Consider the following 11,623-nt stretch of genomic DNA (forward strand, 5'->3'; position numbering starts at 1 on the left):
AAAAAACCCTCAAGCACTGGCTTCTAATTAGTAGCAGTACAGGTTTCTTTATGGCACAGGTTTTGAACCCAGCTTATCACTTTCTTCAGAACCCCCTGCCTAAATAAAAAACTGGAAGCTGCAGAACTGCTGGCAATTCAACAAATGAGTGCTCATCTCCACATCATATAACAAAACTGAGTGATAGCCTTCATAGTGTCATTTAAGACCCACAGAAAGCACGTTTCTCTAGGTGGTTTTCTTGAAAATTTGTACTCTAATGCCTACTTTTCTGTATTTTGATATAAAATGCTGTCAACTTACCATTAAGTTAAAATTGCCAATCAAGAGCTACATTATCTTACTTCCCAACCAGCCTATCACAGTATACCGATGGCCTTGCTGTCCAAGGTGCTGTATATTGACAACTATACATATCAGAAGCCTTTGGGGCTAAAAATTAGATTACTGGCTGGGTGCAGTGGTTCATGCCTGTAATCCCAGCACTTTGGGAGGCTGAGGCAGGCGGATCACAAGGTCAGGAGTTCGAGACCAGCCTGGCCAATGTGGTGAAAACCCCCGTCTCTACTGAAAATACAAAAATTAGCCAGGCGTGGTGGTGCGTGCCTGTAGTCCCAGCTACTCAGGAGGCTAAGGCAGGAGAATCACTTGAACCCGAGAGGCAAAGGTTGCAGTGAGCTGACAGAGCGAGACTCCAAATCAAAAAAAAAAAAGAAATCAGATTGTTGAGCTTCAAACCTTCCTGAGGGCTGGGAGGAGCCAAAAATGTGCATTTTAAACAAGCATTCCAAGTAATTTTTTTTTGCATCCAGAAGTTTGTGAACCACTGGTATGATGAGGATATGTGTATCCTGGGCTACCCGAAGATATATACAAAAGTTAGATTTCATATAGTCTATTTGTCTAAGAAAAATAAATGAAAAAGCAAGCCAAAGGAGTTGACATCTTTATTTCTTTCCTCAAAGAGATTTTAGCAATTACCAAACAAGAACCGTATCTCCTCTTTCTGTGGAGTGAGAACAGGAAGGGAAAAAATGGCATCAACAGATGGGTTGTCAATTAGTGAGGGATGAGGCCAGCAATCGCCCCTTCAAAAATACATTTTCTTCTTAGATGTAAATTCTGCAGTGCAAGACGAGGCACTGGGACATGGGTTGTCACTTACTTTTTCTAAGATAGTTTTGCTCTGTCACCCAGGCTGGAGTGCAGTGGCATGGCCTCAGCTCACTGCAAAATCCACCTACCAGGTTCAAGCAATTATCCTGCTCCAGCCTTCTGAGTAGCTGGTATTACAGGCACGTGCCACTACGCCCGGCTAATTTTTCTATTTTTAGTACAGACAGGGTTTTGCCATGTTGGACGTGGTGATCTACCTGCCTCAGCCTCCCAAAGTTCTTGGATTACAGGTGTGAGTCACTGTGCCCAGCCATGTCTTTTTTTTTTTTTTTTGAGATGGAGTTTCGCTCTTGTTGCCCAGGCTGAAGTGCAACGGCACAATCTTGGCTTACCTCAACTTCCGCCTCCTGGGTTCAAATGATTCTCCTGCCTCAACCTGAGTAACTGGAATTGCAGGCATGCGCCACCATGCCCAGCTAATTTTTTGTATTTTTAGTAGAGACGGGGTTTCTCCCCGTTGGTCAGGCTGGTCTCGAACTCCCAACCTCAGGTGATCTGCCTGCCTGGGCCTCCCAAAATGCTGGGATTACATACATGAGCCACCGCACCCGGCCTCGATTCTCAATAGGGCCAAATAATCCTTTCCCTCCAAAATATAAAACCAGGACAAGAGAAAAATGTGAGTTCTCTCACCTATTCCCACTACCTTCCCCCTTCAGAGGCCAAGTTTGGCTGCATGTGATGATCCCTGCTGCTCTCTGCTGCTCCTTACCCATCCCCACTGACCCAACAGAAGGTGGCGCTACTAACATTATGACTCCTCTGACACCTGCTACCTGTCGATTAGCAGGAACATATTTACCCCTCTGCTCTTGAAATCCAATGTCATTTTTCTGATTACATAGAGGCTATGTGAGAATCTTTTTCAGGAAGTCTAATAGGAAAGTGACTTTTAAAACTGAAATATCTTGAGTACATGGGGTAAATGTTTCTTCATCCTCATTCACTCATTCTTGTTTCTCTCATGTATACACATACTTGTTTCTTCTTAGAAAGAGGTAAATGGCCTTGGAAACTATTCCCCTGGCTAGAAGATGATAATCATGCTGACAACTCCATTAAATCAATCCACAGAACGTGTACGCAAGGACACTGAAGCCACTACTCATTTGTTCAGCCAAAGTTGTCAACTTGGCGACTGGCACAAAGCCCCGAGTCTTCCCTGCAATTCCTGAATTCAGAGGCATCATGCAGGCATTAACCCATATTTATCTTGAGGCCTGCCAAAGATGAATGCAAGTAGATGGGTGGCAGAGGTGAGATTTTCAATCAGTGGGTTTTCTGGTTACGAACAGGTGGGCGAGAGTTTGGGCTCCTCTTCTTTCATAGGTGAAAAGAACCGACAGGTTTTTACAAGATTTATGTCACTATCTAAAAATGATTCATTCTCCAAGGCATGAAATAGTTCTTGCTTTATAAAAATAGTACTGCGATTAAAAAAAAAGCACTTCTGCCAAAGGAACCATGTTCCAACACTGCAAACAAGGTGTTCTGCTTAAACAGAACAAGATACACCACCCCCATCCATCCCTTCCTTCCCTGTTCCCCTCCCAACTTGAGCCGTGTAATTCGCACCAGTGTTCTGGGTGGTAGGGATACAGCCACCTAAGGCAAGGAGCCCTGGGAGGTGGGTGGGCTTGCATGGTTAAGCACACCAGAACTGAAGCGCAAAGGGTCAGCTGTCTTCATCTAGAATATCTGGATGTTCCTTCCAGAAAGCATCCCCAATGATATCGCAGTGCAAGGGCACTGGCTTCGTCCTGGTCCGGGTCACTGCCATCTTTTTTCCTTCCATTTCTGTTGGCAGCTTAATTTCTTTTGTCATCACTTCATTCACCTACAGGTAAAAATAAAGTAGTGACATTGTTAACTCAGGAGTGGGTTTGGGAGAGAAAAGATGTGGGGATAGTTAACTTTTTATCTTCATATACTTCTGACTGCCAGATTTGAGATATATATAGATATAAATATGTGTATATATATGCGCATATATGTGTGTATATACACATATACATATAATCTCAGTATTCATGAAGTTCTTTATAATTAAAAATAGTTTTAAAAAGGTTATGTTACCCAAGCATGGTGGCTCACGCCTGTAATCTCAGCACTTTGGGAGGCTGAGGCATGCAGATCATTTGAGGTCAGGTGTTCAAGATGAGCCTGGCCAACACGGTGAAACCTTGCCTCTACTAAAAATACAAAAATTAGCCAGAAATCACTTGAACCCAGGAGGCGAAAGTTGTAGTGAGCCGAGATGGCACCACCGTACTCCGGCCTGAGCAACAGAGCAAGACTCTGTCTAAAAAAAAAAAAAAAAAAGTTATACTATAGTGAGGTGATCTTAGGAACAAAGAAAGGATTCCATGTTCCTCATTAGCAATAACTATAGAATTAAAGGTGTTTCTTACCTTCCACCTGCATTAAGAGGTATCCAAGTCTGTACCAAAGAACAAATGTTTTGAAAAACTCAAAGAGCTGGAGTTGCCAGTGGAATGACTAGCTCTCAAGGTACTCCTTGGTATTTGAAAACATTCATTTCAGGAAAAAAAAAAAAAAAAAAAAAAAACTTCACATGGAACGAAATAAATTTAGAGAAATCATTATGCCTAACAGCTGGTACAGAGAGAAAATTTTGGTAAAATTAAGGATACAGGTAAATGTACAGACTTATTACAGAATATTAAGTATGAATGTCAAAGAAATCTCATGACATTTATGAAAACAACAAACTCTCATATACATCGTCTCTTAGTGCCTCATATTATACTTGTCATGGGATGGAGAGACCATTTAATGGTATTATCCAGTGTGAAAGCATTTTTTAAGTATTTTATGAATGTACAAATCCTCATACCTGTACTGTATCCTTTTAAAAGGATTTTATTGGATACAGGGAAAGCTTACAACACAGAAAAATAAAGGCACTAGTTCTAAAATTCTGTAATTCTACTTATGTATGGGAGATTTTGGACCACTACTGACAAAATGTAATTAAAAATAAGAATCTATGGCCTCTCCTCTTGGAAAGGATCTGGTTTGCGTTAGCAACTGGAGTCACATCAGCATACAGGCAGCAAAGAGGGCACGGCTTGGAATGGGCATAGGCTCTCTCTTTTTTCCTGACTTCCATTTTTCTTTGAACATAACAGCATTACCTTCTGCCATATCAACACAGTTCCTTTCCTATACATCAGCGGCTCATTATTATAGTTGATGTTGAATTCAGAAAACAAAATCTCATTCTTGTCTGCTGCAAGAGTTCCCTGAGGAAATAAAAAGAGATATTAAAAGCTCTGCCTGCCTTTTTTCTCCCCTAATGCTACTATCCATTAGACCCACAACCTAAACTTCCACAATCAAGAAGTGGAAGGATTTTATCAAACATCTTATAGTTACTAGTGAATTTTCATCTTAAGGGCAATTATGATCTTATTTAGATAAAATTCTCTCCTATACCAAACACTGGCTTCACAAGTCAAGACTGAAAGGGAGTGGGGGGAAGTGATACTGAGTACATATTATGTATTTGGGCCAGTAAAACTTAGAAAGGTTATATAAATTGCCCAAGGTTAAAAGGTTGTCCTTATTCTTCTATAAAGAATCAAAATCTGAACTTAACTCTTCCAAACCTGGATATACCTACCAGTATGCCTTTTTTTTGAGACAAAGTCTCACTCTGTCACCCAGGCTGGAGTGCAGTGGCACAATCTCAGCTCACTGCAACCTCCACCTCCCAGGTTCAGGCGATTCTCATGCCTCAGCCTCCTGAGTCGATGGATTACAGGCGTGCGCCACCACACCCGGCTAATTTTTGTAGAGAAGCAGTCTCACTACGTTGGCCAGGCTGGTCTCGAACTCCTGACATCAGGTGATCCGCCCACCTTGGCCTCCTCCAAGTGCTGGGATTACAGGCGTGAACCACCATGCCAGGCCCCAGTATTCCTATTATTGTTATATAAAAATCTCTATAATTACTATTATTAAAAATGACAACCGTTTACTGAGCAATTATAATGTACCAGGTATTGTATTAGTAACTGTTACAGCTGGGCACAGTGGCATGCACCTGTAATCCCGGCTACTTGGGAGGCTGAGGTGGGAGGACTGCTGGAGCCCAGGAGTTCAAGACCAGCCTGGGGAAAATAGCGAGAACCCATCTCAAAAAATAAATAAATAGATAAAATAAAATACATATAAAAGATCTGTTACAACACATTACCTCATTTCACAGTCATCCTACAAGTAGCACTGTTATAACAAAAAACAGTATTTATTAAGCACTTACAAGGTGCTTCATACTATCCTGTTTTACATGCATCATGCCATTTAATTCTCACCATAAACCTGCAAGGTAGAAACTACTATTTTCTACATTTTACCTATAAAGAACTGAGGCAGAGGATAAAATTACACAGAAGCATGATATGAGTAGTTGTCATGACATTTATGAAAGTAACAAACTCAGCACAAACTCTTCCCATACACAGAGGTCATAAACCCAAGAAACTACAGGTGCCCAGCAGGGAAAACTGCAATGAGGGAAGAGGCCTGGTGGGACTGACAAAAAGTCAGTGCTGGCCAGGTGTGGTGGCTCACACCTGTAATCCCAGCACTCTGGGAGGCCCAGGCAGGCAGATCACTTGAGGTCAGGAGTTTGAGACCAGCCTGGCCAACATGGTGAAACCCTGTCTCTACTAAAAATACAAAAATTAGCTGGCTATGGTGGCGTGCACCTGTAATCCCAGCTACTCGGGAGGCTGAGGCACGAGAACCGTTTGAGCACAGGAGGCAGAGGTTGCAGTGAGCTGAGATCACACCACTGTACTCCAGCCTGGGCAACAGAGTAAAACTGTGTCTCAAAAAAAAAAAAAAAGTCGGTTCTGAAGACGGCAGTCATACAGTCATACAAGGCTCCAGGCAAGTGTTAGACGGGGGAATGCAGAGCCAGTGTCGTCAATTCCATTTCCACCAAGAACATAAAGGCTCAGGGAGAAGCAGTAATTCATCCAGGATTACAGATCAAGCAGGCAGCAGAACTGCTCCTATTATGATTTTTATATCCTTTAAAACAAAGCTGTAAAGGGATCTTAAAAAAAAAAGAAAAAGCGTAAAGTTAACATAAAAAAAGTTATGGGAGAGCCTACAGCGAACTGTCTCCAGTTAAGTATTAATGTAGTTAGATCTTTATACCTGTAATCTTCCTTGGGCTTGTACTGGTGTTAGTCCAGATTGTTGTATAAGTGCCCAGAAAACTGTATTATAAAGATTATTGATGTGACCTGTGAGGAGAACAAAATAGTAACGTTTATATGCATAAAATATTTATTCAATATTCATTCTTCAAGGAATACTAAAGCCCTGACCCTCTCCTCTTTCCAAGTAAAGAGATCTCAGAGACATTTACTGACTTGCCCGAAGTCCTACCCAGGGAACATGGAGGGAAGGAGCGGGAGGAAAAAAACTTCATCCCTAACAACAGTTTTATTTGGTCATTTTAGATATACATTATACAAATCTGTTAACTTGTGTGTTAATCCTAGGAATACTTTAGAAGTTATTTGATTTATATTATTCCAATCTCTTTTCCAGTTATTTTGGAAAAATCAAACTAGAACAAGCAAGTAAAAGTCTCACAAACATCATCACAGTCACATAAGGCAAGGGTCACAATTCAAATACCCACTGAGGCTGGCATGAACATCAATGTGTAAAGCAGTGGGTGACCCCAGAGGAACAACAGGGAATGGCAGAGACTATGGCACACTAGCATTTGTGTGTGCGTGTGCGTGTGCATGTGTGTGTAAAGGTAGCGGCCACTGCACAGGCTCTGTCCAGTACTAAGAATGCAGATCCAGTATTGCCACATCTGATTTTTTTAAAAAATAGAGGTAAGGCAGCCGGGTGTGGTGGCTCGTGCCTATAATCCCAGCACTTTGGGAGGCCAAGGCGGGTGGATCACCTGAGGTCAGGAGTTCAAGACCAGCCTGACCAACATGGAGAAACCCCATTTCTACTAAAAAATACAAAATTAGCTGGACATGGTGGCACATACCTGTAATCCCAGCTACTCAGGAGGCTGAGGCAGAAGAATCCTATGAACCCAGGAGGTGGAGGTTGCAGTGAGCCGAGATCGCACCACTGCACTCCAGCCTGGGCAACAAGAGCGAAACTCTGTCTTTTAAAAAAAAAAAAAAAAAATAGAGATAACAAGTTTTTACATAAAATTTAATTTTTCAAATACTTTAATTGAAAAAATACATACTGCATTCTATACAAAGTATATGTCAAAACAAAGTATATGTGAGCCAATCCTGTATGAGATCAACACCTGTACGGCATGGAATTGGTGGTTTAACTACACGTTTATTTGGTGCCACTCACAATCTGCTTGTCGCCAGCTGAGGTAGTCCTTTAAGGTCTGGTTGCTGGGATACACCACGACTCTTCCATCAAAGCCTGGGGGATACAGAAGGGGCTGGTCCTCAAAGTAATCCCGCCAATAAAACACATAGCTGGAGGCGAACTGGGAGGCCACATGAGTCATGAACTTACTTGAAAATGTAACGCACATTGGGTGGAGCAAGAAAAAGAAAAATACATGGAATTAATTCAACACCCTGAGAAGACCTGTGGGTACCACAGAGAGATAACACAAACTGCCCAGAAAGCCAGGAGATAAAATGCATTTGGCTAAGAAACACCATTTCAATACCTTGGTTTTGTGTTTTTTTTTTTTTTTTTTTGAGACGGAGTCTTGCTCTGTCGCCTAGGCTGGAGTGCAGTGGCGCGATTTCCACTCACTGCAAGCTCCGCCTCCCAGGTTCACACCATTCTCCTGCCTCAGCCTCCCATGTAGCTGGGACTACAGGCGCCCGCCACCACGCCTGGCTAATTTTTGTATTTTTTTTTTTTTTGAGACGGAGTCTTGCTCTGTCGCCTAGGCTGGAGTGCAGTGGCACGATTTCCACTCACTGCAAGCTCCGCCTCCCAGGTTCACACCATTCTCCTGCCTCAGCCTCCCATGTAGCTGGGACTACAGGCGCCCGCCACCACGGCTGGCTAATTTTTGTATTTTTAGTAGAGACAGGGTTTCACCGTGTTAGTCAGGATGGTCTCGATCTCCTGACCTCGTGATCCACCCGTCTCGGCCTCCCAAAGTGCTAGGATTACAGGCGTGAGCCACCGCGCCCGGCCAATTTTTGTATTTTTAGTAGAGATGGGGTTTCACCACGTTGGCCAAGCTGGTCTCAAACTTCTGACCTCAAGTCATCTGCCTGCCTTGGCCTCCCAAAGTGCTGGGATTACAGGCGTGAGTCATCACACCCGGCCAGTTACATATTTTAAATGCAGCCTGTCTCTCCTTCCAGTTCTATTCAGTAATCTACTGATACTAAATTTTTCCCTATAGGATGTGATATGAATTTATGATTCAAGGGGTATTTTTTATTTTTATTTTATTTTTTAAAAGATGGAATCTCTCCGTCCCCCAGGCTGGGGTGCATTGGCACAATCATAGCACACTGCTGCCTCAAATTCCTTGGCTCAAGGGATCCTTCTGCCTTAACCTCTTGAGTAGCTGGGAATATAAGCACATGCCACTGAGCCTGGCTAATTTTTAAATTTTTTGTAGAGATGAGGTCTCACCATCTTGCCCAGGCTGTCTCAACCTTCTGGGCTCAAGTAATCCTCTCCCTCGCCCTCTCAAAGTGTTCGGATTACAGGTGTGAACTACCATGCCTGACCTGTTTGTGTTTACAGTCATGGAAGGAGGGAAACCATTGTTGTAAAAAAAATGCCAATTCAGGCTGGGGATGGTGGCTCACGTCTGTAATGCTAGCACTCCAAGAGGCCAAGGCAGGAGAATTGCTTGAGGCCAGGAGTTTCAGACCAGCCTGGGCAACACAGAGAGATCCCACCTCTATTAAAAAAAGAAAGAAAAACCAATTCATTGTATGATTTATTTCCCATACAGCGTTTCAAAATACTGCCAAATCAAATATCAGATTTATCTATTTTATAATGAGATCCCCCTTAAGGAACAGTGTAATGCAATGCATGTAGAGACTATCACTGGCTAAAGCCAACCTATGAATTGTGAATATTACATTCTTATGGTCTCTGTTTCTAATCTTAATGTTCAATGCCAAGTCAGTCTAGAAACTAATCTTATGGGGCATGTGGGGGAAGAATCAGATCAAGAGTCACACAGAATGCTCGGCTATCAGATGGAAGTACAACAATCTAAACAGGAAATATATATGCACTCTGCAGTTACAAATACTGCAGACATCATCTGTAGCCTGTAAGTCTGCGATTAAGATAAACAAAACCAAATGCTGGTAGGAAATATTCTGAAGAAAGGAGGAAGGTCATGGAATTACCTGGCTCTTCTTTTAAACCAATTGGTTTTCCGCTTGAACACAAAGCTGTACTCATCACTCTGTCCATATGCAATCACAATATCCTCTAGTTCTTCCATCACAGTCTGGGCACATTTGGTCATCAGGTGGAGAGCACGGCTGTCATTAGGTTTTGCAAAGTTGTGCTTCTCAGCAAACCTTCGTAGGGGGAAGAGAAAAGGGAAGAAAGCATGGATGGAAGCGTGTCATTAACAACAAGCTCTGTTGCTAGATAACAGAGGCTGTTTGGAGGAAGATAATGTTAACAGCACTGTGAACCCAAATGCTCAACTAGCCACAACCTGATCCATTTCCTTAAGAACTTAGTTTTTTTCCTGCCCTGAAATTGAGAAAAACAGACATAAATGCTAAGCCTCAACTCTCCTTTCTATACATTGGGAATAAAAGAATATTTACCTCATTGAGTTGTCCTGAAGATTAGGGGGAAGATAAAAGCAATCATACCTAGCTCCTAGTAATTGCTCAATAAATGTTAGTTATAATGATCATTAATAATGCAGCCCTTTTTAAAAATTAAAGTCCCATCTTTCTGTTATATTTCTTTCTCCCCCTCCCTCTTTTTCTGAGACAGGGTCTTGCTCGGTCACCCAAGCTGGAGTGCAATGGTCCGATCACCACTCACTGCAGCCTTGACCTCCCAGGCTCAAGCGATCCTCCCACCTCAGCCTCCCGAGTAGCTGGGACTATAGGTGTGCACCACTGCGCCCGGCAAATTATCATTTTTTTTTCTTTTTCTTTCTTTCTCTCTTCCTTTTCTCTCTCTCTCTCTGTTTTTGTAGTGGCGGAGTTTCAGAAACAACAACAACAACAAAAACCTGGTCTTCAACTCCTGGCCTTTAGTGATCCTCCTGCCTTCCGCGCCCAGCCTTCTCTTTTTTTCTGACTCTCTGTTGAAAATAGTCCATGTGGCCTGTTACTGATAATGAAGCACAGACATAAGTATTGCCCACAAGCAAGGCTTACACAGACTTCTGAACAGTCAACATTCAAAGATATCTAACAGAAGGCTAGGCGATTGGCTTAAGAGCTTAAATACTGTGCATGAGAGTGACTTTTAACAACATGTCCTTGCTAACAGGTCTCTGTTCACTTAACACGGGCACTCCAAGCCAGATCCTCATCAGGGGAGCACGTCGCCCATTCATTACGCTAACAGCCAGCGTTCAAGCACTGTCCTAGCCAACAAGCAGGGCGGGGCGATGCTCCATGCTGCGCACTCATTGGCTACCGCGTTACCCTGGTAACCGTGGCTGGGGCGGCCGGGAGGCTTTGGAAGAGTAGAAGCCGGATTTCCCAGAAGCGCTGGCGCACCGCGACGCCCCGGGCCGAGCTCACTCACCGATGGAAATTTCTGCCGTCCAGCCGCACTACCACCCAGCAGTGGGCCAGGCAGGTGTCGTCAGCCTCGAAGTCCCTCACGTACTCGAACTTGCTTTTTGCCATGGTGGCCCCCAGTCTCAGGCACCGTCTCAGAGTGATGGAAGTGGTGGCTAAGTAATCGTGAACCTTAATTTTACAGGCGGCCCACATTCTCCACGCGGAAGGGAAAGAGCCAGAGAGCGCCGCCCCGGAAGTGTTCTCTTCGCGGCCGCTCTAGCCGTAAGGCGGTCATAGTCTCTCTCGCCTCTCCCTGTAGTTCTTAACCTCCCGGGGGAAGAGGATGGAAGTTTAGGTTCCTCCTTTAGCACTTCCCACGCCTGCTTCTTCCTCCTCCCGTCCTGCGGCAAATCACTCTCAACGAGGTTTTTAAAAATTATTTTTTATCTGCTGGAATTGACTCACTAGCGAAAGCAATCAGTGTCCCCGTTAGTGCCCAGATCAAAATCATACCCCTACCTAAGAAAAAAAAAAAGTTCTTTTTCTGACGTTTGAAGGTGTAGCTGTGATATATCCCCTTTTCTTAGTGGCATTTATTAACTCGTTCTAGAAAATCTGGAATACACCAAAAGTACAGTTAAGAAAATTAACACTTTGCTTCTCCATCTTCCCCCTCAAAAAGCATTGTGGATGATTCCTTTCAGTCT

The 11,623-nt window shown here is 43.3% G+C and overlaps 1 protein-coding gene across 4 annotated transcripts; it reads right to left on the bottom strand.

Moving 5' to 3' along the window:
- Positions 1-931: 931 nt before the first annotated feature.
- THG1L (tRNA-histidine guanylyltransferase 1 like) lies at positions 932-11,365 on the bottom strand. Of its 4 annotated transcripts, none has more exons than XM_033180463.1 (6): positions 10,939-11,365; positions 9,561-9,737; positions 7,561-7,730; positions 6,370-6,458; positions 4,335-4,442; positions 932-3,013 (listed from the first exon to the last, which is right to left on the bottom strand). In XM_033180463.1, exons 1-6 carry the CDS (start codon positions 11,127-11,129, stop codon positions 2,852-2,854), a joined length of 897 nt encoding a protein of 298 aa, XP_033036354.1. In that variant the 5' UTR covers positions 11,130-11,365; the 3' UTR covers positions 932-2,851. The 4 variants fall into 4 exon arrangements, with proteins under 4 accessions (XP_033036354.1, XP_033036356.1, XP_033036355.1 ...); XM_033180465.1 differs by lacking the exon at positions 10,939-11,365 and adding an exon at positions 10,415-10,919; XM_033180464.1 differs by lacking the exon at positions 4,335-4,442 and having other exon boundaries at positions 2,366-3,013.
- Between the last annotated feature and the right edge of the window lie 258 nt (positions 11,366-11,623).

This window comes from Trachypithecus francoisi, unplaced genomic scaffold (assembly GCF_009764315.1).
Source record: "Trachypithecus francoisi isolate TF-2019V2 unplaced genomic scaffold, Tfra_2.0 Lachesis_group2, whole genome shotgun sequence".
In the NCBI taxonomy this organism is placed as follows: domain Eukaryota; kingdom Metazoa; phylum Chordata; class Mammalia; order Primates; family Cercopithecidae; genus Trachypithecus; species Trachypithecus francoisi.

What these genes read in the sequence shown, in the direction of transcription:
- THG1L (XM_033180463.1), bottom strand. Translation starts at nt 11,129, where the DNA reads ATGTGGGCCGCCTGTAAAATTAAGGTTCACGATTACTTAGCCACCACT. An exon ending in GACGGCAGAAATTTCCATCG is followed by an intron (nt 9,738 to 10,938) that starts GTGAGTGAGCTC and finishes CCCCCTACGAAG; the next exon opens with GTTTGCTGAGAAGCACAACT. An exon ending in AAGCCCAAGGAAGATTACAG is followed by an intron (nt 4,443 to 6,369) that starts GTATAAAGATCT and finishes TTATTTCCTCAG; the next exon opens with GGAACTCTTGCAGCAGACAA.